The sequence below is a fragment of the Schistosoma mansoni genome, assembly GCF_000237925.1.
Source record: "Schistosoma mansoni, WGS project CABG00000000 data, supercontig 0125, strain Puerto Rico, whole genome shotgun sequence".
Classification (NCBI taxonomy): Eukaryota; Metazoa; Platyhelminthes; class Trematoda; order Strigeidida; family Schistosomatidae; genus Schistosoma; species Schistosoma mansoni.
The window spans coordinates 983,466-1,007,176 of NW_017386034.1; the positions used below are offsets into that span (position 1 = coordinate 983,466).

General features: G+C 33.9%; 2 protein-coding genes across 2 annotated transcripts; both read right to left on the reverse strand.

Moving 5' to 3' along the window:
• Positions 1 to 273: 273 nt before the first annotated feature.
• Positions 274 to 5,923, reverse strand: Smp_127240 (homeobox protein six-related; the record flags this gene model as incomplete). Its single annotated transcript, XM_018790373.1, has 2 exons — positions 274 to 535; positions 5,370 to 5,923. 2 exons carry the CDS (start codon positions 5,921 to 5,923, stop codon positions 274 to 276), a joined length of 816 nt encoding a protein of 271 aa, XP_018646379.1.
• Positions 5,924 to 13,374: 7,451 nt separating this feature from the next.
• Positions 13,375 to 16,426, reverse strand: Smp_127230 (phd/f-box containing protein, putative; the record flags this gene model as incomplete). The annotated part of the gene is made up of 3 exons (XM_018790374.1): positions 13,375 to 14,103; positions 14,864 to 14,924; positions 16,337 to 16,426. Coding segments are annotated over 3 exons (258 nt in total), but the record flags the coding sequence as incomplete, so codon positions are not given.
• Between the last annotated feature and the right edge of the window lie 7,285 nt (positions 16,427 to 23,711).

Here is a 23,711-nt window from a genome sequence, read left to right on the forward strand (position 1 = left end):
AGGTGACACTGAACAGCTGCCTTTTGACTAGTACGTCTTGTTTTTCAGCGGATGACTAAACACTGTCACTCTGACATGTAGAATTGCAAATTTAGTAATTTTTATAAACTTCTATAATACCAAATGAGAGAGAAGTCACTTTTTATGAACAAATAATTATTATTGCATTTTTTTGATGTAAACAAGTTTCATTGTTTGGAAATTCCCCGTATACACGGGATCATCGACTGAAAGTTTTGTGTAACCTTTCAAGTTAGGTAAATCTGAGTCAAACTAATTGTGTTTTATACTGGTAACAGAAAAATCTTCATCTGAAGAGTTTAGGTGGGAGAATGAAGAAGAATAATTTCCAGATTGATGGCAATGAAAACTGAAATCATGATCGAAATAAGATTTACTGGAATCGGAACAAGCTGTTTCATGAAATTTTGCGTCATACAGTGCTGTATCAGTATTTTCTTCGAAGTGTTCATGGAATTCTGTTGCCACCTCGAAATCAGTTGGTTGATGGTAACTCAATCCATTCTGGGTTATACTTAAACAAGTAATGTGGAAATGGTCATTTAATATAAGAAGGAAAATAAGAGTTCTTAAAATATTAAACTTCTTATTAAATTATAAATGTCAGGATCTGGCCAATTACTAAAATAATGTTCATCTGTAAAAATTCATAAAGAATAAAATTATTTCCTGATGAATATCCCTCAAACTATTTGTTGAGTCAACTGACAAAGCAATCATGCTGAGAATTCCCTTTCCAATAAGTAATGAAATAAATTCAAGCCGGAAGTGAATTCAGTAATAGAAAACAAGAGGAGAATAGGATGTGTTTTTAAGTTAACAATAATCGCATGAAACCAAAATAATGACCTAAATTCATACAGAAAATATGTGAGTGATGAGAATATGAGATTTTTAGATATAGTGGCAAATATTTTGTGGTATAAACTTTTAGAAGAGGCAAAACTGATAAAAGTAAGACATAATAATTACCTATGACAATATAGAAATTCAGAAATCAAATTTATGGAAAATGTCATAAATTACATAAGAAGTGAGTTTATTTACAAATTATATAATACATGGCGTGCCTGAGAAAATAGTCAATATCATACAGAACTCCTATGATGGATTAAACTACCAAATCGTCCACGGAGGACAACTCACCGACTCATTCGAGGTAAAGACCGGTGTTAGGCAAGGTTGCTTACTCTCACCCTTTCTCTTTCTCCTGGTGATCGACTGGATCATGAAGACGTCAACATCTGGAGGAAATCATGGGATACAGTGGACAGGCAGGATGCAGCTTGACGATTTAGACTTCGCGGATGATCTGGCTCTTCTATCACAAACGCAACAACAAATGCAGGAGAAAACGACCAGTGTAGCAGCAGCCTCAGAAGCAGTAGGTCTCAATATAAACAAAGGAAAAAGCAAGACTCTCCGATACAATACAATATGCACCAATCGAATTACACTTGACGGAGAAGCTTTGGAGGATGTGGAAACATTTACATATCTGGGCAGCATCATCGACGATGTGAGGGTGAGGATCGGCAAAGCGATAGCAGCATATTTACAATTGAAGAACACCTGGAACTCAAAACAATTGTTAGCCAACACCAAGATCAGAATTTTCAATACAAATTTCAAGACAGCTCTACTGTATGGGGGGACGTGGAGAACTACGAAAGCCATCATCCAGCAGATACAAGTGTTTATTAACAGTTGTCTACGCAAAATACTTCAGATCCGATGGCCAGACACCATCAGCAACAAGTTACTGTGGGAGAGAACAAACCAGATTCCATCCAGCGGAAGAAGTGCTGGAAGTGGATAGGACACACATTGAGGAAGTCACCCAACTGCGTCACAAGACAAGCCCTCGCATGGGATCCTGAAGGCCTAAGGAGAAGAGGAAGACTAAAGAACATATTACGCCGAGAAATGGAAACAGACATGAGAAGAATGAGGAACAATTGGATAGAACTAGAAAGGAAGACCCAGGACAGAGTGTGTTGGAGAATGCTGGTCGTTGGCCTATTCTCCATTGGGAGTAACAGGTGTAAGTAAGTAAGTAAGTAAGAATTTATTATTTATTATTTGAAAGTATAAACATTGGTACAAGTCGGAACCGAATACATACAAACCACATAATATAAATCAGGTTGTGATGTGGTAAAGAAAGGAAGGTGAGTATAATAAAAGAGAACACAAATGAACAGGAATTAATGTGGGAGAGTGAAGTAATATTAATATAATAATAGTAATAATGAAAGAAGCAATTCAGTTAAGAAAAGTACGATCAGAAAGGAATCTTTCGCTTAAAGAAGCTACTCTTACTTTTATGAAGAAAGTAAACGAAAGTTATATATATATATATCTCACTGATTTGCTTGAGACTTTGGTGACAGGAACTGGAATTATTTTTATTTTAGCTATTAAATAAGTCATAATCTGGTATTCTTTAAACACATAATTAAAAGATGAAAATGTAAAAAAACAGCATTTGATATAATTCCTAGAGTGTTTTCCAGTATAAATGAGTCCCATAATGTAATGAATAAAAGGAAGGTGAATTTAAGTCACTAACTCAATTCAGATTCATGTACGAATTTTCAATACACAACTAGGAGGTATAAAATTACCTGCCTATCGGCTTGCAGATCATAATATGAAACGTTTTTTGAAGAATGTATTCAGATTTTATAGAAACAGCTTACGCCAAATTAATTAGTTAACAATGGTCATCGATCGTATCTTATTCGCTTGAAATTACGTTTTCAAGTTACATTCAAACTGTTCGTTAGAAAAATAATGCAAAAACTTAATCACTTCTTCGATTCACAAACCGTGATGCATAGCTAATGAAAAAAAATAACAGAAGAATCCAAAATGCCCCCTTATGTTATTTCAGAATATTTTCTTAAAAGAAATGGGTGATAACTATTTAGAAGAAATTACATCTCTATCTAGAAAATTACTAAACAGCAAATTCTTTGGTAAACAGTTATTTCAATTATTAATTAATAAGTCAACTACATACGCTAGAATTGGACATAAATGTCCACGAGTAAACTTGCTTTTACTGAATATGGACATTAACCATTTCAGGCATACTTGTATATTTAGATTGGTCTTAGAGGGCTAAGTCGAGCTTCCTAAATGTTTGAATACCATTTACGTCGACTTGTCAAGTCAGAAAGATCTAACTTTATATGGCCTTATGTTGTGCATTTGACATTATGGGACGAATACATATATTGCACTTGAATTCGTTTGATGATTAATATCCAATTTTTAAATAATACCAATGTTCCAGGAAAAAAAATTGAATTCCATTTCTGTTTCGATAACTCTTTAGAAATGTTTTCTCATCGACAGTTCCAGTGTAATTACAAATTCTAAACAAGAGTTATATATATGTTTCACCACGGAAAAAAAAGCTGTTTTTACAGTCAAAATAATCAGATTTCTTATAAAATGAGAAATGTTGTGAAATCATAATTATTCTTTCAATCATGAATAAACGTTCTATTATATTAACAATCACAAACTAAAATTTAAACGCTAAAAATAAAACAATAACAACACTATTAGTCCATGATAATGCAACAACCTTAAAAATTTAATAGTTGACCATCATGGAAAACCTGGAAGCACTGGACGGCCGTTTGGGACTCCTCAACAGTGTGCATCCCGAGAGCGGAATATTTATAAAATCATATGACAATTACCAAACTTTCAAAGTGTGTAATCAATGTTTTGTTAAAATATCTTTGTAACATTGGTAGAAAATAGAAATTGAGTAGTGTATAAGTGGTCTAGTAGTTAAAACGCTTACTTTTCAATCACTGAACTTATGGTTTGAATATCTCTCTCCCGACTACTCTTTAGGTAATCAAGTAGTGTCCCTAGCTATCATACAAATAGTGTGGTTCAAAGCCAAGTACACTAATTTGTACTTGATTACTGAGTTATATAATTACTAAAAATAAATGAGACTTATCATCGACAATGGAGTTTACGGTTGTAAAGTATTAATTTAAAATCAAATAAGTTGTGAAACTGTTCAACAGTGATTTAAAAGAACAATTTGATGTCGAAGAATGACATTCACAGTGAGATGCTGAAAATTATTTGCTTTGTTGTTTTCAAATTCCTTAACAAGTTATGGTTAGATTGTATCATTCACATACGTAAGTCAACTTGGAGTATCTTCAGATCATTCCGTGAGTGAGTACAAAAATTTCAGCGTTTTGTCATTGGTGAATAGTTGAGTCCATATACACTGAGAGACATTTTTCAGCTTTAAATCAGAGATAAGATGATTCTCAGTTATATTATGATTGTCATAATATATCAGCAGAAAAAAGGTAATGGTTCAAAAGAATTTATGTTTTAAATGATAATTCTAGTCCTACCGTACATTTAACTGATGACTTTTGCTGATTTGTAAAGTGATTTATTTGTTTATTTATTATTACCACAACAAACTGCCTAATCACAATTTAACTTGTACAATCAAGTTAACAGTAATAGCTTAACATTTCTAATATTTAACTAAAATAAGCAGATTATTAATGTAACAGAAGTGGATTTTGAAGATGCGATAAGGCACCATCTAGCTTTAGTAAGAACTCTAAAGAATTTTTTTCAGTCTAATATGCAGCGGTTGTATTGGTTAATCTAAGATGGAATTATGTACATCATTACTATTATGTATTAAATCTACCTACGAATTTAAGTTTAAACTACCAAAAATTGAGTACATCATTAATGTTAAAAAGGAACAGATTTAACCTACAGGCAATATTATTTATCGACACTTTAATATAAATCTTTCTTCACTCTAAGACTATTACCAGAGTTGAGGATTCACTTAGCCTTGGAAACCAAAAGTCTCTGATGGTGTTTTGTATTCATTTGAAAATCATTTATACTAGGCACATTTAACTCCAACCTTTAAAATACAGTCCCCACATTTTTAAAAAGTTGCGTCACTCTTCAATTAGAAGGACTAGGACTAATGGGTTGTCATTCTATTGGTATATGGAGTCAATTAAGTGACGACTTAAGACTGATAGGTACTGTCTAAAGGATAATCAAAAAATTACAGGCCTAGTGGAGTTCATAAACATTAAACAGTGTTCTCTAATTGATGTCCTTATCAATTAAGTGAGCCCTGATACTTAAAATCTATGGAATCAGGTTTAATATAGATGAAAGCGATACTTCCTTCTTTGAGAAGACAAAAACTGGGATAATACGCTTATCATAAAGCCCAATTTTCCTCTTAGAAACAATCTCATAAGGTAATAAGGACAAATTTATCTCTAAAGTTGGGATTTAAAAAAAGCTGTACTTACCCTCTAGTTTTAAAATTACTAAGAGTTTTATCACGTTGCCTTCGATTCTTAAACCAATTGGATACTTGTGTTATAGTAAGACCACTTTTCTTAGCCATGAATTTTTTTTCCACAATAGACGGATATGAATTGTGCACAAACTGTTCAGCTAAATAATTTCTTGATTTATCTTTAAAATAATACGTCACCTGATCTCCATCCCATATTGTTTTCGGCGGTGGGAATTTCTTACGTACACGATATTTGGCTACAGCGTTCAACTGGTGACCACGAGATATCTCTATTTGTGCATATTTTGCTTGATACCATAAATTTTGCATTTCATTATGATTATAAACACTAAATGGAAAATTATTTAAAATTTTGAATAATTCAGTGAATTCTTTATTGACGAATAAAACTAATGCTCTGCATTTCACAATTACTTCATTGTTATGATACATTGTAGTTGTTGATATTTTCGACAGAAATGTCTTCAACCGATCAATTTCTTGGTCGTTATAGAGTACTTGACAAATACACTCAATTTGATTTAAACTGAAGTCCATTGACATATCTATTATGTTTTAATTTACATCGATATACAATGATGTAGTATTTGATGTCAGTTGAGATTGAGAAATAACTTTCAGATGAAGTTTATTTTGTAAGGTTGGTTTATATTCAAGATTATCATTGATACTTATTTGTGAACTGTTAAAAATCCCACTCTCTAGATTCATTTCATTTGTCTTTATAATCAATTAGATAACCTGGAACTTATGTAATAACCACAAATTAACTTTCCTAATAGGGATTCGATTACTTTTTGTGCTAAGATTTGAAGGTGTTTTAATACCCATACTTTGGATTGGTCAATTAGGTAAAATCTCTCTTCTCATTGGTTGAGGCTCACGAACTGTAATACGGTTATTATCATTTAGGTCAGTGACATAATTCGGAGGTGCAATACATCACTATCAAATTACCACAAAAATGTTCATCAATGTATCTAAAAAAATTTAGATTATGAGTCAGAACTTAACATTAGGATTTGATTTTATGAAACTGATCAATGGTCTTTGGTTACTTTCTGTATTGTAATCATAAAGCACACAGTCTAAAGGCAGATAAACAAAAAGGGACTACTACACATCTATATTTGATTTATTCTTACATCTAAAGGTCATTTTGCTTTTCAGTTTAAAGTCGATGATACAAGTGTTGCGGGAACTAAAGTGCATGTAGATAATGTTTTTTTTCATCACACAAATTCATTATCACATAATCATACATTATTTAAAACATCAACACATACTTCAAATAGAATTACTCTATTAAAATGGTTTGGTTATATAAAAATACTGTAGTATAGATGACAAAATAATGTAACTAAATGTAATAATATGCTATAAATTTGTAAGATCATAAGAAATACATATCATACCTTTATAACATTTCTCTTGATGGACTTATTTGATTTATACGCATGTAAATGAAATGGTATGAACTGAAATACTTACTAGTGTAGATGAAGATTTCTCAGTTGTCTGCCAAATTAGGGGGAAACCGACAAACATTACAAAGCATCCTATCATTATTTTATCTAGAAAGGTGGTAAGGAGCTGAATGAGAAAAATAAACAAAAAAATTTTATTTGCCGATTTCAATTCGTTATGTATAACTCTAACTAAAATATTTTAATCGAAACAAAAGATCTTAGGATTTGTTAGTCACTGGTTTTAAATGTGACAAAAAATTAAAACATCCATCACTGATAGTAAACAAAAATTAATTACAAAGTCTATTGGTATAAGAAAGAAATTTAATTGTAACTACCATAATGATGCTTATTGTTATGGCATAAAGAGAAATTATTCTACAAGACAAACAATTTTCTCAGGAAATTCTGTGTATTAAAACGTTAAATATAAATATTCGCAATATTATGATTCAGTACATGAGCTTTCGAAATTATATATATATATATATATATATATATATATATATATATATATATGAGTTAACTCCGCCTGTAGCTCCTCCGGGGGCTACTGCCAGTCCCAAGCCCGGACAAAGGAGGAGGGTTGGGCATGGGATTAGCGACCCCATCCCGTAGAAAACCGACTCTCTAAAAAAACGCGAACCAGAAAAATATATTTCAGTTAACCAGTAGCTTAATTCAGGAAATATTTACAATAAGACATATCTTGTGCTAAATAAATGCTTTAATTAAATTTTGATGGATTGTTTAAAGTTGAAATCATGAGTCAATTGAAGCTAGACCACCATAGAAAACCTGAAAGCGCTGAACGGCTGTTTCGTCCTATTGTGGGACTCCTCAGCAATGCGCATCCACGATCCCGTCTCGCGAGATAAGACGAAACGGCCGTCCAGTGCTTACAGGTTTTTCATGATGGTCTAGCTTCAATTGATTGATGATCCCAACTACTAAAATTACTAAAATCTACACAAGAACCCCTTGTGAATTGTTTAAAGTTTAATTTTATTAAAATTCATTCGTTACAACAAACCACTTAAAAGTGGAAATTAAACCCATTTTTATATATTCTGCATTAATTACTAAGTTGTATAATCTTATTTAGTTTAAGTCTTATCAGGCTTGACCATTGTAAGTTGTTGAAATCCTTCTATAAACTTATTTTCGTTCACGATAAAATATGGTACTAAAATCGATGAAATGTTTTTTTTATATTTTAACTTAACATTTTTACAAATGAAAATCAGTGATTGCAAAATAGATGACAAATAATTATTGCGTAGTTATTCATACGTAATACAAATTAAACGATCACTTTTTATTCATATCTGATAAAGAACAAGATATCGATTATTTGTAAATAAAAATTTACACCTAAAAGTATGTTGAAAAAAAGGTACTGCAGACGTATATATCTATATAATATAGAGGGTAAATGCATCCATCGACAGATTTATAATATCTTTAATATATCTGTGTTTAAATAACCAAAATTCCAATGATTTGACATTACTAATTATCATATATAGTTGAGATCATTAGTCAATTGAAGCTAGACCACCATGGAAAACCTGGAACCACTGGACAGCCGTTTCGCCCTATTGTGGGACTCCTGATCTCAACTATATAAAATTACTAAAATCTCCACAAAACCCCCTTCTGATAATACTAATTATCAGTTAATTTACATTTGTTCAGACAAACACAATCATACTCTTAGTTGTCTAAAGATCCCCATCATATTAAAAGACTAATATTTGAATGAAGAATATTCTTTTCAATAAATCCTCTTCACACTCTACAATTATATATATCCAAATTAATAATCCGAAAAAATGACCAGGTTAAGGGCAAAGTGCATCGTTTAAAACAGGTGAATTTAGGATTGTCAAACAAAATAGAATAATAGATTGTTAATGTTGATACGACCCATATAGAATGTTAACTTGAATTAGCTTATATGTTAAGTGCAAATTTAAGATCCATGGTCAGAATAAATGCGGGGTCAGATAAGGTGAGAGAGATATGATAGTGCAGAATCTGAAAAGAATTTCTCGAAAAGAATATTCACCGTTCAAGAATAAAACCATAATATAGTGTAAATGAGACTAATATGAATAATGATTTATAGGTGGCTGGTAAAAATTCACACGACAATAAACGTCTGAAAATAATTCAAAAAATTATCAGACAAACATTTTTTTGTTGTTGTTGACACATAATATTTTTGTTATAATTATGTTAAGTTGATTGACCTTATGAAATAAGTCAAATTAAAGAATTAAACAATAAAATAAGTATTTTCATAGTTGAAAGCATGAGTCAATGGAACCTAGACCACCAAGGAAAACCTAGAAGCACTGGACGACCGTTTAGTCCTATTGTGGGACTCCTCAGCAGTGAGCATCCACGATCTCGCCCCGCGAGATTCAAACCCAGGACCTACCAGTCTAGCTTCAATTGACTCATGATTTCAACTATGGAAATACTGAAGTCTCCACAAAACCCCTTCTGATTAGTAAAGTATGTTATGAAATATTTATAAAGTATGCAAGTGGTAAGAGTCTTAGACAGCACAAAATTATTTTTGTTTAAATGAAACCACTGATTTTGCTGTTAACTAGTGAGAAAGCAGACTATTTTATTAAAGCTACATCTTTAGCTATGTCTCCTATAAAAGTAACTTTCCACAATCGGCTCGAGACTGGTAGGTCCTGGGTTCGAATCTCGCGAGTGCGGGATCGTGGATGCGCACTGCTGAGGAGTCCCATAATAGGACGAAACGGTCGTCCAGTGCTTCCAGGTTTTCCATGGTGATCTAGCTTCAACTGACTCATGATTTCAACTTTGAAAAATACTGAAATCTCCACAAAACCCCTTCTGATTAAATGTAGTATTTATTAGATTTAATTAAGAGTACATAACTTTGGATCAAATAAGAAGTAGAAATTCATAAAATTCTCAAATAAATGACTTCGATCATACAAATAATCATTTAAAGGCATTTCCAATTACTCAAATTCTATTGTAGAATGATCAAATTAACGATGGGAAGCTTAATAAAAGAGATATCACACTACATAAACTTGAAGAAAATGATAATGACAATGTGTTTTGAATGGATTAACCCCACCAAGATTTTAATTTAGAAAATACCAGTCGATATCAAGATGGGATGGAGGATAAGTGTTGGGAATACTAAGCCTATTCGATATAGTACAACACGATCCCTCGTTATCTTTACTTTAAATGGAACAGGATCTCAGATTTTTGTTGATTTTTAGAAACCCTCAACGAAAAGAGAAAGCCCAGCTTTTAGATGTGAGCGAAGTTGCCATATCCTAACGAAGTATAAATGAGTGGTAACTGCCAGAAATTATTTTTAGACTATTATTACACATATTCTTATTGGATAACTACTAAGTAACTATATTATATGTATATTGATGTTCCTTTTATTATAAGTTTCCATTTGACCTATTGACTCCTATTGCAATGAACGAGAACACAAGTGGAGACAATCGGATGTATTTGAACACAAAATTACAGAATTACTTAGCAAAATATGAGAACCATACAGCAAATAATTCATTAGCAAAATACCAGTCAATCGTCTCAGACTTCATTATTCCTTCGTTTCCACACCAATCATCCCCTGTTTTCGTTCTTTTCTTCGATCTTCTTAACCTTCTGCCGTCAGGCATTTTACTTTCTATTAATGATGCATACAACTTATGTGTATCAACATCAGTAACACAAGCCGCACTACTATACGATTTATTATTCTTAAGTTATTCCCAATTTATTAGTTAAAGTATCCCACACAGCCACTTTTGGCCTTATGTTGCACAATTGTTATTTTCTATTTTATGGTATGATGCGGTTTAGTTTGTTTATATCTAAACATAAGCCATGTGTTTGAAATACATGATTTATATAGTGAAGGGTGATATTGGTGTTCAGGACTGAACGGACTGCGTTAGGTGAGAAACTACTATCTCTGAGGACCAATAGGAACTCAGAATTGATTCTAGGCTGCTCGTACTAGTTTGTGTGTCATTCGCTTGGTCGTATAAGCCAGTGTTTCTAAATGGCCACTTAGTGATGTGATATATTAACAGGCCATAAGGACATAACAGAAGCATGTAAGACAGTGAAACAATCATTACCTTTGCATTAAACCAGATAAACAAATGGTATTATACCAATGGTTCATCTTAGTTCGAGGAGAATAAAACAGAATGATCAGCAAAATTTAGAACTGTCAGATAAACACTAACCGCTGGAATGAGGCAAGAAGGGTACCATTATGTAAGTCCATACATGAAACCTTATCGATTGATCATAGCTTTTGATATACAATTGAACTATTCGTAAATAAACAATTACTTAATTTGTAGGTTATATCGAATAAACATATCTTTTTTAGTACCCTGGAAATTAGGTTCTGTTTATCGCAAATTGGTCTGATTTGAAGTACGATTAAAAACCATGTATCACCAAACAACCATATCGCCCTTGTGCGAAACTTTTCAGCTGAGTACTACGCAACCCGAACACGGATCGAACCCAGGAAATTTAGTCTTCACTGTGAACCCTTAACTATAACAAATACTAGATCGGCCTTCAGTGGCACAATATCAAATGCTATTAATCTGAAGCGTAGTGAGACAACTTAGTGACACTGATGACCAGTGTTTTGACCCCGAAATTATTGAACAGCCCCCGTCAAGAATACTCAGTCTTTTGTCCGTTGGATGTTCAGTGAATTTCAAATAAGCTTGCTTCCCGACAGGCAATGCTATTGTGAGGGGCGGTGTCCAAAACCTGATACTGATATATAGTATGCTACACGCTAACTATTTGAGTGAGAACACAAGTGTGAGCGAGAAAACGTATTAGGCTACTGAATAAAAAGCACAAATACTTACCCATATATGTACCACTCTAATCGTTAGGAAATTGATCCATTTCATAACCAATGAAACGCACTTGTCCTTTGGGTCACTTCTGATTGACCTTCGCACTAAGCTACTTCTGATTGGCTCTCAGTATCAAACGCCTTACTTTAATTATCGTTTATTTTGTATTCCATTCTAAGAATGAGATGATTGATAGACTGTGGAAACACTTTTTTCAACCAAATGTCCTTCCTACTGATATTCATCAATTTGGGTGACTACATAGAACTTAATTTTGTTTCTGTGATTAAGCACTGCTCGACCATCTCATATTAATTCAGAAAACCAAACACACATATTCCCTTTCCATAACGGATAGACTGAAACTTAGATAATTTATTAATACATTATACTAGTCGGACGTTAAACTGGTTTCCATAGGAATCATTATTGAGTTTAGATATATCAATGTAATCAATAACCAGGGACTTAGGTTGATATGGTTCCAAACAAGCCACAGTGATGAGCACCAAATCACTCAGTATCTTTTTCCAAGTCTTTGATACCTTACAATCTTGAATCCTATTGACCTAAATGTCAATACAATGGATATTATTTTTCTAATTTGACTTTTCTCCCGATCGGTAGATCTGAAAAGAGACAACTTGACTTGGTACAGATTTGTATCTGGTTGTAAATTGTTTATATCTTCCCGAAGTCTATTGAGGTAGCTTAATTCACGCTGAAATCTTGAAATACGACTTCTACGGTAATTTCACCGACAAACACTTAGCCTGGATGTCACTGAGAATGGTGAAATATGGATACAAATATCTTCATCCAACGGATGTCAAACTAAAGAACCCTACCAATGCGTCCTTGAAAAACAAATTGCAAAACATAACCACACAAACTATGTAATTTCTCTGGGATTGAAGTCTGGTATCTAATTCCTTACATTCCCACGAAAATAACCAATCAGCACAAACACTTTCACATGAAAACGAATCAAAACAACCTGTCGTTACCGAGCCCTTTCGCTAGGTGTATTACACACTGTGTATTACCATATTAACGTCCCAAGTTTTAATACTAGTGTTAGCCGTTAAAAAGTAGGTAGATTACTTTACCCAGCCAACAGCCAAAAACATGAAAGACGGTCATGTATATAATATATTAATATAACATTTATTTCAATCAAAAACAATTTACATAAGACCTAATGGTAAAAATACTTTTTTAACAAAGACCAATAAACATTTCAAAAAGAATAAGCTAAATAAACAATGAATGAAAACGGGGGAAACATAATTAGTTTCATTTGTATGCAAATAAACAAGCATTTATAAAACAAGTGTGTAAAGTAAAAAACAATAATATTACCAAAAAATATAACAAAGTGAGTAAATAGGGTAGTATTACAAAATACACACACATCAGTGAACAAGCGTCCAAGAAAAACACTAAAAAAACGAACGTGATAAACAAGAGAACATACCTAATAAAATAGATTCTTACTATTACTGACTGAGTAGCCGAATGATGCATATATATATATATATATATATATATATATATATATATATTCCACGAACGGTCCTGGGAATTTAGAGAAAATGAGGATGAGATATGTGAAAAATGATGAGGTGGAATAAATGAAATTACACGAAGAAATGAATAAAGTTGGAGGGAAACAGTTAGTTATTTAAATAATCAGCATGATTATACATAAATGCAATTGAAGTTTACACTTCTCAAAATTAAAATATAACTAATATAGGGAAACAAAAGTATGGGACACAAATTGAATAGCATTATTAGTGACTAATTAAGAATAAAAATAACTCAAAAGAACTATTTGAAATATGGTTTAAAAAAAGTCATTGCATGTATGATAAGGATGCTGCACTTGTTAATAGTAATACCGCTACTACAGATAGTAATAATAATAATAAAACTGAAGTCATTTGAAAAATTCCTTAGATAACGACAATATTATACTACATTCGGATAAGAACTGCTAACTTGCGTGTGTATGTGTATACATGTATATAGATATCGTCAGCAGAAAGGAAACAATTTTTACAAATCTATAGAGTCCAGATAATTCACTTTATATATGTAGGTAGAAAAAAATAGAAAATCCCAGTTAACACTGATAGTATTGAATAATATTAGTAAACTTGTAATTGATTAGCATTCGAATAGACAATGTGTAAATAACATCCATGCTATGCTAAAATGAATTAAATGCCTAAACGTTTAGCAAGACGTTGTCTAACTGTTATATTGGATTTAGTTCGTGGTTTTTGTGAATTTACTGTCATATGCGAATGCAATGTTGAAGTATCTACTGGGATAAAAGAGGGGAAAAGGAGAGCAACAGGAAAATTAGGATAAATAAATATGAAAAGAGGAATAAATAAACAAAACAATAGATTCTTGTTACTATCTCTTAAAACGAAAACAACACAATAGTAACAACAACTAAACGAATGCATTCATGACTCAGTGGTAATTAAAAACCAATCAAATTAATTGTTTTGATTTACAACACAATAGTAACAGATTATATATATATATATATATATATATATATATATATATATATATATATATAATATACAATGAAATCCATGACATATGTATCACTAGGAATTTTAAAGGTAGCTAAATGTAAATATAAAGCGTTCTTAGCTTCTCTTTTGGAAAAATATGCCGTTTTTATTTTCGATAGAACAAAGGTTCCCAACTGACAACAACTATGTAAAAATTTGTTACTATGACTGCAATTCATATGATTTTGGAAAAATACTATTCAAAACTATTAATATTGTATCGCTTTATCTATGTATCCGTAACTATGCTGACAATAATCTTTGTTCAAAGAGTAGGGAAAAAGACAGACTTATAGTCAATTAAACTAAATAAAACAAACCATACTGGGCTGTTATTAGTTCTGCTACAATTCAGTAAACAAGAACATATTTGTACACTACAATATTTGTTAACATCATGAATCTGGTTAAATCAAATTAGTTTAACCAGGAAATGAATTAATAACTACCGAGAGAGAAGTGAAAATTCAGAGACTAGAAATGGTTTTTACTAACCTTTAGGTTTTAAAGCACTCGAGCCCGATGATGATGGATTAACTTCACTGAGTAGAGGGTGCTGTAGAAAATAAATGAGAAGTACAGTGTTCAATAACAAAAAGTCATGCATTTCATGCACACAGAGATAGTTTTCACTACTGCATTGTTTTAATAAATAAAATTTCATAAATATTCAAACGAATGTAAACATTTTAAAGGATAATTTATTAGTCGATAATGCATACAACAACAAGTTAGTAAATAATAAACATTAATGTATACAACCATATCATGCCATAATTAACCACAGTGAAGATATGTAACTTGAAAAATAAAGTGTTATTGATCGAACGTACCATGTTAATTTAGATAACATTAGAAATTCACACGAAACTTTCTTTGGGTTAAAATACAAGAATATATTCTACAGAATAGTTTAGTTGTTCTTTCTTATTCAGAACTTTTTAACCAAGATATTTTTTTATTCCAAATTTTATGACTTATATGCAGACTACGATATTGTTTGTGAGATACGACAGATGGTTTTCCTAAGAAACCATTCTCTAAACGTTTAATCCATAAAGAGAGAGGGCGATGAAGGGATGTGTGGTATTATGGTAGTTGAAAGAAAAAGTAGGCTCATAAGCGATTTGCTTTTCCAGGATCCTAGGGCGCATGTGTACTATTGATTTGAAGCTGGCGTTTTTCAGCTCGCGTTCTTATTGCATAGTTCCCAAGCACAGTTCTGATTTCTCTATAAATATCAACGTACTTTTTCTGCTGTTATCACCTGTAGAGGTTGTGAAAAATTCTTTCTCTATTTTGTATTTGTTGGGGGCTGAGTTGACGGGTTTCTGGAAAATATAACAGGGATTTTCTTGTGAGTTCCTGAGCCTTATGCCTATTCATGTGAACTATGTAGCCACTCTAATGCATAAGAAACTGTAATAGACGGTTCTTAACTGTTCCGACTTATTAAAATAAGTGGTTTGATAGTAGCCACGACGATAGAGGGTTTATTGATAAGTTCTCAAAAACAAAGGCTAAAACAAGTGAAGAAGAACATTGAAGAAACATCAACGGTGAATAGGCTACATCTCGACAACATAGCACGAAGTTACCGCCTGAATGTTGTCAGTTGTAATCATTGACTCATCACATACTAAAAAAAGGGTGAAAAGGAATCGCAAAGAATAAAAAACTCCGAATCGGTTACCTTAAGTTGTCAAGTTCATCAAACCAAAAATACTAGCTAAGTTGATCGAGTGTTAGATAACCTCAAGACCTTGGCTAGTTTAATAAATTTACAGCTTATATTGTTCTTGTTATACTTAGTGTTTATAAAACCAAACAATGATAACAACAGGGAATAGAACTTGGATATTTACATGATCTAGACTGATTTAAATATGTCTCAATAGTATCATTTTTGGATAGGAAATCCCATTGAATAGTCAAAAATTATATTAGTTAAACACTAGAAGCATTTACCAATGACTTTTTATCTCTTTTTAAATTAGAAACAACAAGCTTTGAACTCTTTGACTTCCATTTAGTTGCACCAAATCTACGACGCGTAGGACCTGTAAAGTAAAACAATGTAGAAGAGAAATGTACGACCAGTTGCTAATGTTAAACTAGAAACATACTATTTTCAGAACAGACAAGACATTTTTACAATTTAAAAGACTATTGAAAATAGGAGTAAAATGAGTATAATATATGCCTATAGCCAAATTTCCTTTTCCATTGTGTTTGAAGAGTGAATAAGTTCTTGCATAGTTGAAGGTATGCATATGAGAATTTATTTCTACACTTATGTGAAAGGAATACTACTTAGTGTTAGCTTTATGAAAAGACTCTTACTCTAAAACCTGTCAGCAGAGTGAGATTATATTAAAGCTCCATTAGCTCGTACCACAACCAGATGTTTATATATATATATATATATATATATATATATATACCCTTGTTTACATTCTTGCATATATGCATCACAGAAAAGCTGTAAATGTAACAGGGAAAAAACAATGTATATTCTGGCGATCGTAAATGCACTTAGCTATTGAGATACAGGAACTTACAGTTTTTTGATAATATAGATCGTAACATCTGAGAACAATTAAACCCCTTGAGTTTGTAGCAAGCCCATTCAACTACTGTATTTTTTGTGTGCTCTCTGTAATCCTAACATTTAACCCACTGTAAATTTATGTGTGAGTCTGATTGAGCGCATGCTGCACATCAATCCTTAATTTGTTCTCTCATTGGTTGTAAACAAAGACAATCAATAATTTATCCACAATCCATTAACACTCAAAAATATATAAGGATTTTTACCACACACACACACACTCACTTGTTTTCCCGGTGTGCTTGCTATCTGTACGCTTGTGGATTTTACCGAGCTTCAACAATAAACTATCTCTATAACTGGTGTTCAGGCTTTTGAATAAATCTCGAGTAAACCCGTAATTCTACTAGGAGATTTAGCCTGCAGTAAATATTCAGTTAGCGGGATATTATTTATTTATTGGAGTCAGATATAGAGGAATTAATCCTCTACAAAATTGGTGAGCCGTATTTCGAACACGCACCATTCTTCTACAAAGTTGGTGAGCCGCATTTTGAACACGCACCATTATTCCACAAAGTTGGTAATCCGCTTTTTGAACGCGCACCATCTCTCTACAAGTCTGCTGAACATTCTCTAATCATATCATAAAGAATTTCACATTGGAATTACTGTTACAGATATTAACAATTCATTAACAGTCATAGTATATTCATTCATAACATTGTCCCTTTGGAATTATATCGATATACTCGCATATTTGTACCCAAAGTGACAGTTTTTTTTATTCGGTGAGTCTCATATATTTCCTGTTGTTATTGGTTATTTCTTCATATTGTATATCTCAATCCACAGCTTATTATTATTACTGCAGATATTATTTCTTTGTATCATGTCACTCGATAATTCGCTTAGCCTTTCATCTAAGTCTATTTCCGTGGGTGCCATCTCTGTACCTTTACCTGTTTTTAATCCTCGAAAGGCAGAACTCTGGTTTGCACGCTTAGAAAGCTTTTATGTTACAAACAAAATCACAAGCCAGATCACGAAATTTAGTTACGCAAATTCGTTGCTGACGGATGACGTTATTGAGCAAGTGCCTGACGTCATTTTTAAACCGGATCCTGACTCACCATATGATTGCCTAAAAAGAGAGGTCATACGTGTTACATCTCTCTCTGACCAGCAGACTATCGATCAACTTCTAGCCAATGTAGAGCTAGGTGATAACACACCTTCCCAATTAAAACGCCATATGACAAGTGTTTTAGGGGATCGTATAGTTGATAAACGTCTATTATATCAATTGTGGCTCAGACGCCTCCCACAAAACATACAGCAGATACTCGCAATTCGAGACGAGGATGTCGATTTTAACAAGTTGGCAGACATAGCCGATCGAATTTACGAGCGGACCAGGACTCACTCGGTATTACGCGTACAAACAAACTCAACCGACGAGATCGCCGAGTTACGACAGACAGTCGACGTCCTCACTAAACAGATAGCTCAGCTACAACTTTCGAATGCCCACCACTGCAAGTGTAGAGGAAGGTCCAAAAGTCGTACACGTCGTAGTCCAAGCACCATCCGACATAACATTTGCTGGTACCATAAAACGTTTGGTAAACAAGCTAAAAAGTGTATTCCTCCCTGTAATTTTGCAAGCACACGGAAAAGGGAACATCAAGGCCGACAATTAGTGACGACTGCGGTCACCGGCCACAACTCACACGAAAGTCGTTTGTTATATGTCACGGACAGAAGAACCGGGACACAGTTCTTAGTCGACACAGGGGCAGAGGTTAGTGTAGTACCACCTACTGCACTCGAGAAAAAGACACCTGACCCCATACTGAAACTAAGAGCCGCGAATAGATCCGAGATCAAGACATACGGCAAAAGACATTTACAACTGCATTTCGGTCCCAAATCCAACTTCTCATGGAACTTCATCATAGCTGATGTTCTTGTTCCCATAATCGGTGTTGATTTCCTGCAATCACATAAAATACTCGTAGACCTTAGAAACCGGAAACTAGTACTTGCCGATCACAGCAGCGAAATCAAAGGAATTCTATCTAATGAGAAATCTATACATTTATTGGTCAAACCTCATCGCGAGAATGACAAGTACGTCAATTTACTTAAACAGTTCCCAAACTTATTAAGACCGTGTTTCAAACGTGACAAACTGACACATACTGTCGTACACCACATTAAGACAGAGGGACCACCAGTATTCGCACGTCCAAGACGCCTTGACCCCTCTCGTCTGGCTCTCGCAAAGAATGAATTCAACAAGATGATAGAGTTGGGTATCATACGCCCCTCCGATAGTCCATGGGCATCACCGCTACATATGGTACCTAAGAAAAACTCTTCTGAGGTTAGACCTTGTGGCGATTACAGAGCTCTTAACAGCAGGACTATACCAGATAGATATCCGCCTCTACACTTACATGACTTTACTCACAGTCTATCTGATGCAACGATTTTTTCAAAGGTTGACCTTGTCCGTGCCTACCACCACATCCCAATTCACCCGGATGATGTTCCTAAAACAGCCATCACTACCCCATTTGGGTTATACGAATTCGTCCGCATGCCTTTTGGATTGAAGAATGCTGCACAAAGTTTCCAACGTTTTATTGATCAAGTCGTACGTGGCTTACCGTTTGTATATGCCTACATAGATGACTTACTTATCGCCAGCAAAGACGAAAACGAACATCTAACTCATCTAAAATTGCTTTTTGAGAAGCTAAACGAGTATGGGTTAACAGTCAATCTCGACAAGTGTGAGTTTGGAAAGCAATCCCTCACCTTTCTAGGCCACTTACTCGACAATCAAGGTATTAGACCGGTTCCTGAGGAAACACAAATCATTAAAAATTATCCCTTACCTGACTCCTTCAAGAAACTACGACGTTTCCTTGGGATGATCAACTTTTATCGACGTTTTATCCCGAAATGTGCTGACATAGCGAAACCGCTAACGGATTTCTTAAGGGGACGCGCCAAATCACTAATGATGACACCGCAAGCAATTCAAGCTTTCGAACAGTTGAAAAACGCCCTAAGCACTGAGGCGTTGCTGGTCCCACGGAAGGTTAACGCACCTTTAGCAGTAATGACCGACGCCTCTAATGTAGCGGTAGGTGCTGTACTTCAACAACGCGTCAATCAACAATGGTAACCCCTAGCATTTTTCTCAAAAAAGCTAAATTCGACGCAAACAAAATATAGCACATTCGGTAGAGAATTGTTGGCCGTCTATTTAGCCATCAAACACTTCCGGTATATGTTAGAAGGCAATTCTTTTACAATATTTACTGATCACAAGCCGCTAACTAAATCCTTGATGCAAAACCACGATAAATACAGTCCACGCGAAATTCGTCAACTAGAATTCATTTCGCAATTTGCAGCTGATATACGCTATATAAAAGGCATGGAAAACGATGCAGCAGATGCACTATCTAGATTAAATATTAGTACCTTCTCAATCCATGATATAAATTATCAAGATATGGCGAAACATCAAAAGCTCGACATGGAGCTAGAAAAACTTTTACAATCTAGTGAAACGAAACTATTATTCCAAAACATTCCCATAAACAACAAGGACACCTTAACCTGTGATATCTCAACAGGTAGAACTCGCCCCTTTGTACCTTATGATATGAGACGAAACATTTTTGAGAAATTGCACAACATATCCCATCCAGGTATAAAAGCCACTGTAAAGCTTATTACAGATAGGTTTGTGTGGCCAAACATAAACAAAGATGTACGAAAATGGTCTCGGGAATGCATCCAGTGCCAGAAGTCGAAAGTACACAGGCACATCATATCTCCTGCAGGAAATTTTCCCGTCGCTAGCTGTAGGTTCGACCACATTCATATGGACATTGTTGGACCGTTACCAATTTCCAATGGCTATACGCATATACTAACGTGTATAGATAGATTCACGAGATGGCCCGTAGCCGTCCCGTTAAAAGATACATCGGCATCAACAGTGGCGAGGAAATTAGTGAAACACTGGATTACAAATTTCGATGTCCCATCAACAATTACGACTGATCGTGGGGCTCAGTTTGAAAGCAAACTCTTTCAACAACTTACAGACACCTTTGGTATAAAGAGAATCAGAACCACTGCTTATCATCCAAATGCTAACGGAATGATAGAAAGGTTCCATCGACAACTAAAAGCCTCTTTGACGGCCGCAGGAGGAAATTACAAATGGGATGCCAAGCTTCCTTTGATATTATTAGGCATTCGCTCAACCATCAAACAGGACATCGGTTGTTGTGCGGCTGAGTTGGTTTATGGGACGACATTACGTTTACCGGGTGAGTTTTTCGACCGTGCAACAGATGTTCCAGCAGATATAACCAATTACGTGCAACAATTGAAACGACAGATGGAAACCATTAGGTCCGTCGCACCACGAACTCAGAAGGCGAAGTCATTCGTGCCCATCGAATTAGACAAGTGTTCACATGTATTCGTCAGAAATGATAGGGTACGACAGCCTTTACAGACCCCTTACGACGGCCCTTTTAAAATTGTCCGAAAAGACAACAAAACAGTTACGATTGAAAAAGCTGGTAAACATGATACTGTTAGCATCGACAGAATAAAACCAGCGTTTTTAGAGCATGTCGAGGAACAAACAACAAAATCATGCAAATCCGCATCAAAGCAAGCACCACATAAACTACCTGCAACAAGCAATACTTCATACCAAAGTTCAACGGCTACAGAAACTACTACAAGATCAGGTAGGAGAGTACACTTTCCGGATAGGTACGTAGCAACAACCATACTTATCTAGCCCAAATGCTACAAATTGTTCTCTATTTTTATTAACTGTTCTTTATTGGCCCCACGGATTTTCATTAAACTTTTAACTTCATGCAATCCTTATACACATACATAAAACGTTTCAACACATAAAAACTGTAATTACAGCTTAACGCTTACTCATCACATCGGATTGTACATTTATTTTATAAACATTTTTTTTATCACTTTGTCGAACATAGATGTTAATAAAAAAATATCTTTTTTATAGAAAAAAAAACATCTACGTTCTGGATGGGAGCTTATGTAGCAAGCCCATTCAATTACTGTATTTTTTGTGTGCTCTCTGTAATCCTAACATTTAATCCACTGTAAATTTATGTGTGAGTCTGATTGAGCGCATGTCTGCACATCAATCCTTAATTTGTTCTCTCATTGGTTGTAAACAAAGACAATCAATAATTTATCCACAATCCATTAACACTCAAAAATATATATGGATTTTTAACACTCACTCACACACACACACACACTTGTTTTCCCGGTGTGCTTGCTATCTGTACGCTTGTGGATTTTACCGAGCTTCAACAACAAACTATCTCTATAACTGGTGTTCAGGCTTTTGAATAATCTCGAGTAAACCCGTAATTCTACTAGGAGATTTAGCCTGCAGTAAATAATCAGTTAGCGGGATATTATTTATTTATTGGAGTCAGATATAGAGGAATTAATCCTCAACAATTTAAACACTCAATAAATCCAAACTGATGTTGATTTAGGATGATGCTACTAAGCTTGGAATTTTGAAACTCTTAGAAATGCTAAAATTATTAACTAGTTTAAAATTTGTTTAAATCAAAAGTACTGTAGACTCATTGTGTGTGAATAGATCCTGGGATTCACCAAAACTGTGATGAGATTTTGAAAAATTACTCTGAACGTTATTTTGTTCTGACAACGGTTCAAAAGATAAAGTCAATACTGTTTAATTGTATAAATCCAACATCCCACCTACTGAATAGTTTCACCTATCTATACAATGTTTTTTTAAATTTGAAATTCAGAGTAGTTGTGTATTTCAGTGAGTTGCCTTTTTTATACTTGTAGTTCTGAAAAAATCATTTTATTGGGAGGTGACCTACATAGCTAAATTTTTTTAAATTAAATCAAAAACCTCTGTATAACCTTCTTCCTTTGCCCACGTACACAATTAGGCATTAATATTTTGCGAAACGCCCCTCACAGTGAAACTAAAAATATACTAAGATAATTATAAATTTGTGAACAAGCGGCTTGATAAAATGAATCATAACTTTACTACATTGAACAACTTTGTTCAAACTATTATAAGAAAAGCTGACTATTACTGAATAGTATCAAAATACAACATTCGAAGACATATTCATCCATATGAACCTTCTTTCCTGAGTCCAGAGTATGCAAACATTAAGTTTTTAATAGGTTTCAACCAACTGTACACTCACCATCCCAGACGTTCCAAAACTTGGATTCCTATATTGGAATATTGTTTTATTCTCCTTTTTGTAGGCTATGATTATTGATGCTCTTGAATTAATAGAACCTGTGCTTAATCTTCGATCTATTAGCATGGAGGCATTCAAATGTCAAAATCCAGATAGTTTGAATGATTTTCTTAAACTTCATGACTCACTTTTATGGGATATTTTTTATGGACGAGGATCATTATCAAAAGTTACTTCGAAAGATTTTCTTCCTCGAATTCAACAAGCTCAGTCTCTAATGCGTCGTATTTTAAGTCGAGATCTGTATACCTATATTGATAGTATATATGAAATGACATACTATGCACCGATTGTTGAAAATAATAGTTATCCGCATTCTTTCAATTCTATAAAGTCCCCTGATTTGATCAATGAAATAGCAACTGAATCACTAACATTGCGATCAATGGGGTTAGGACTTGGTCCTAGAAAAAGTTTATGCTATGAACCAATT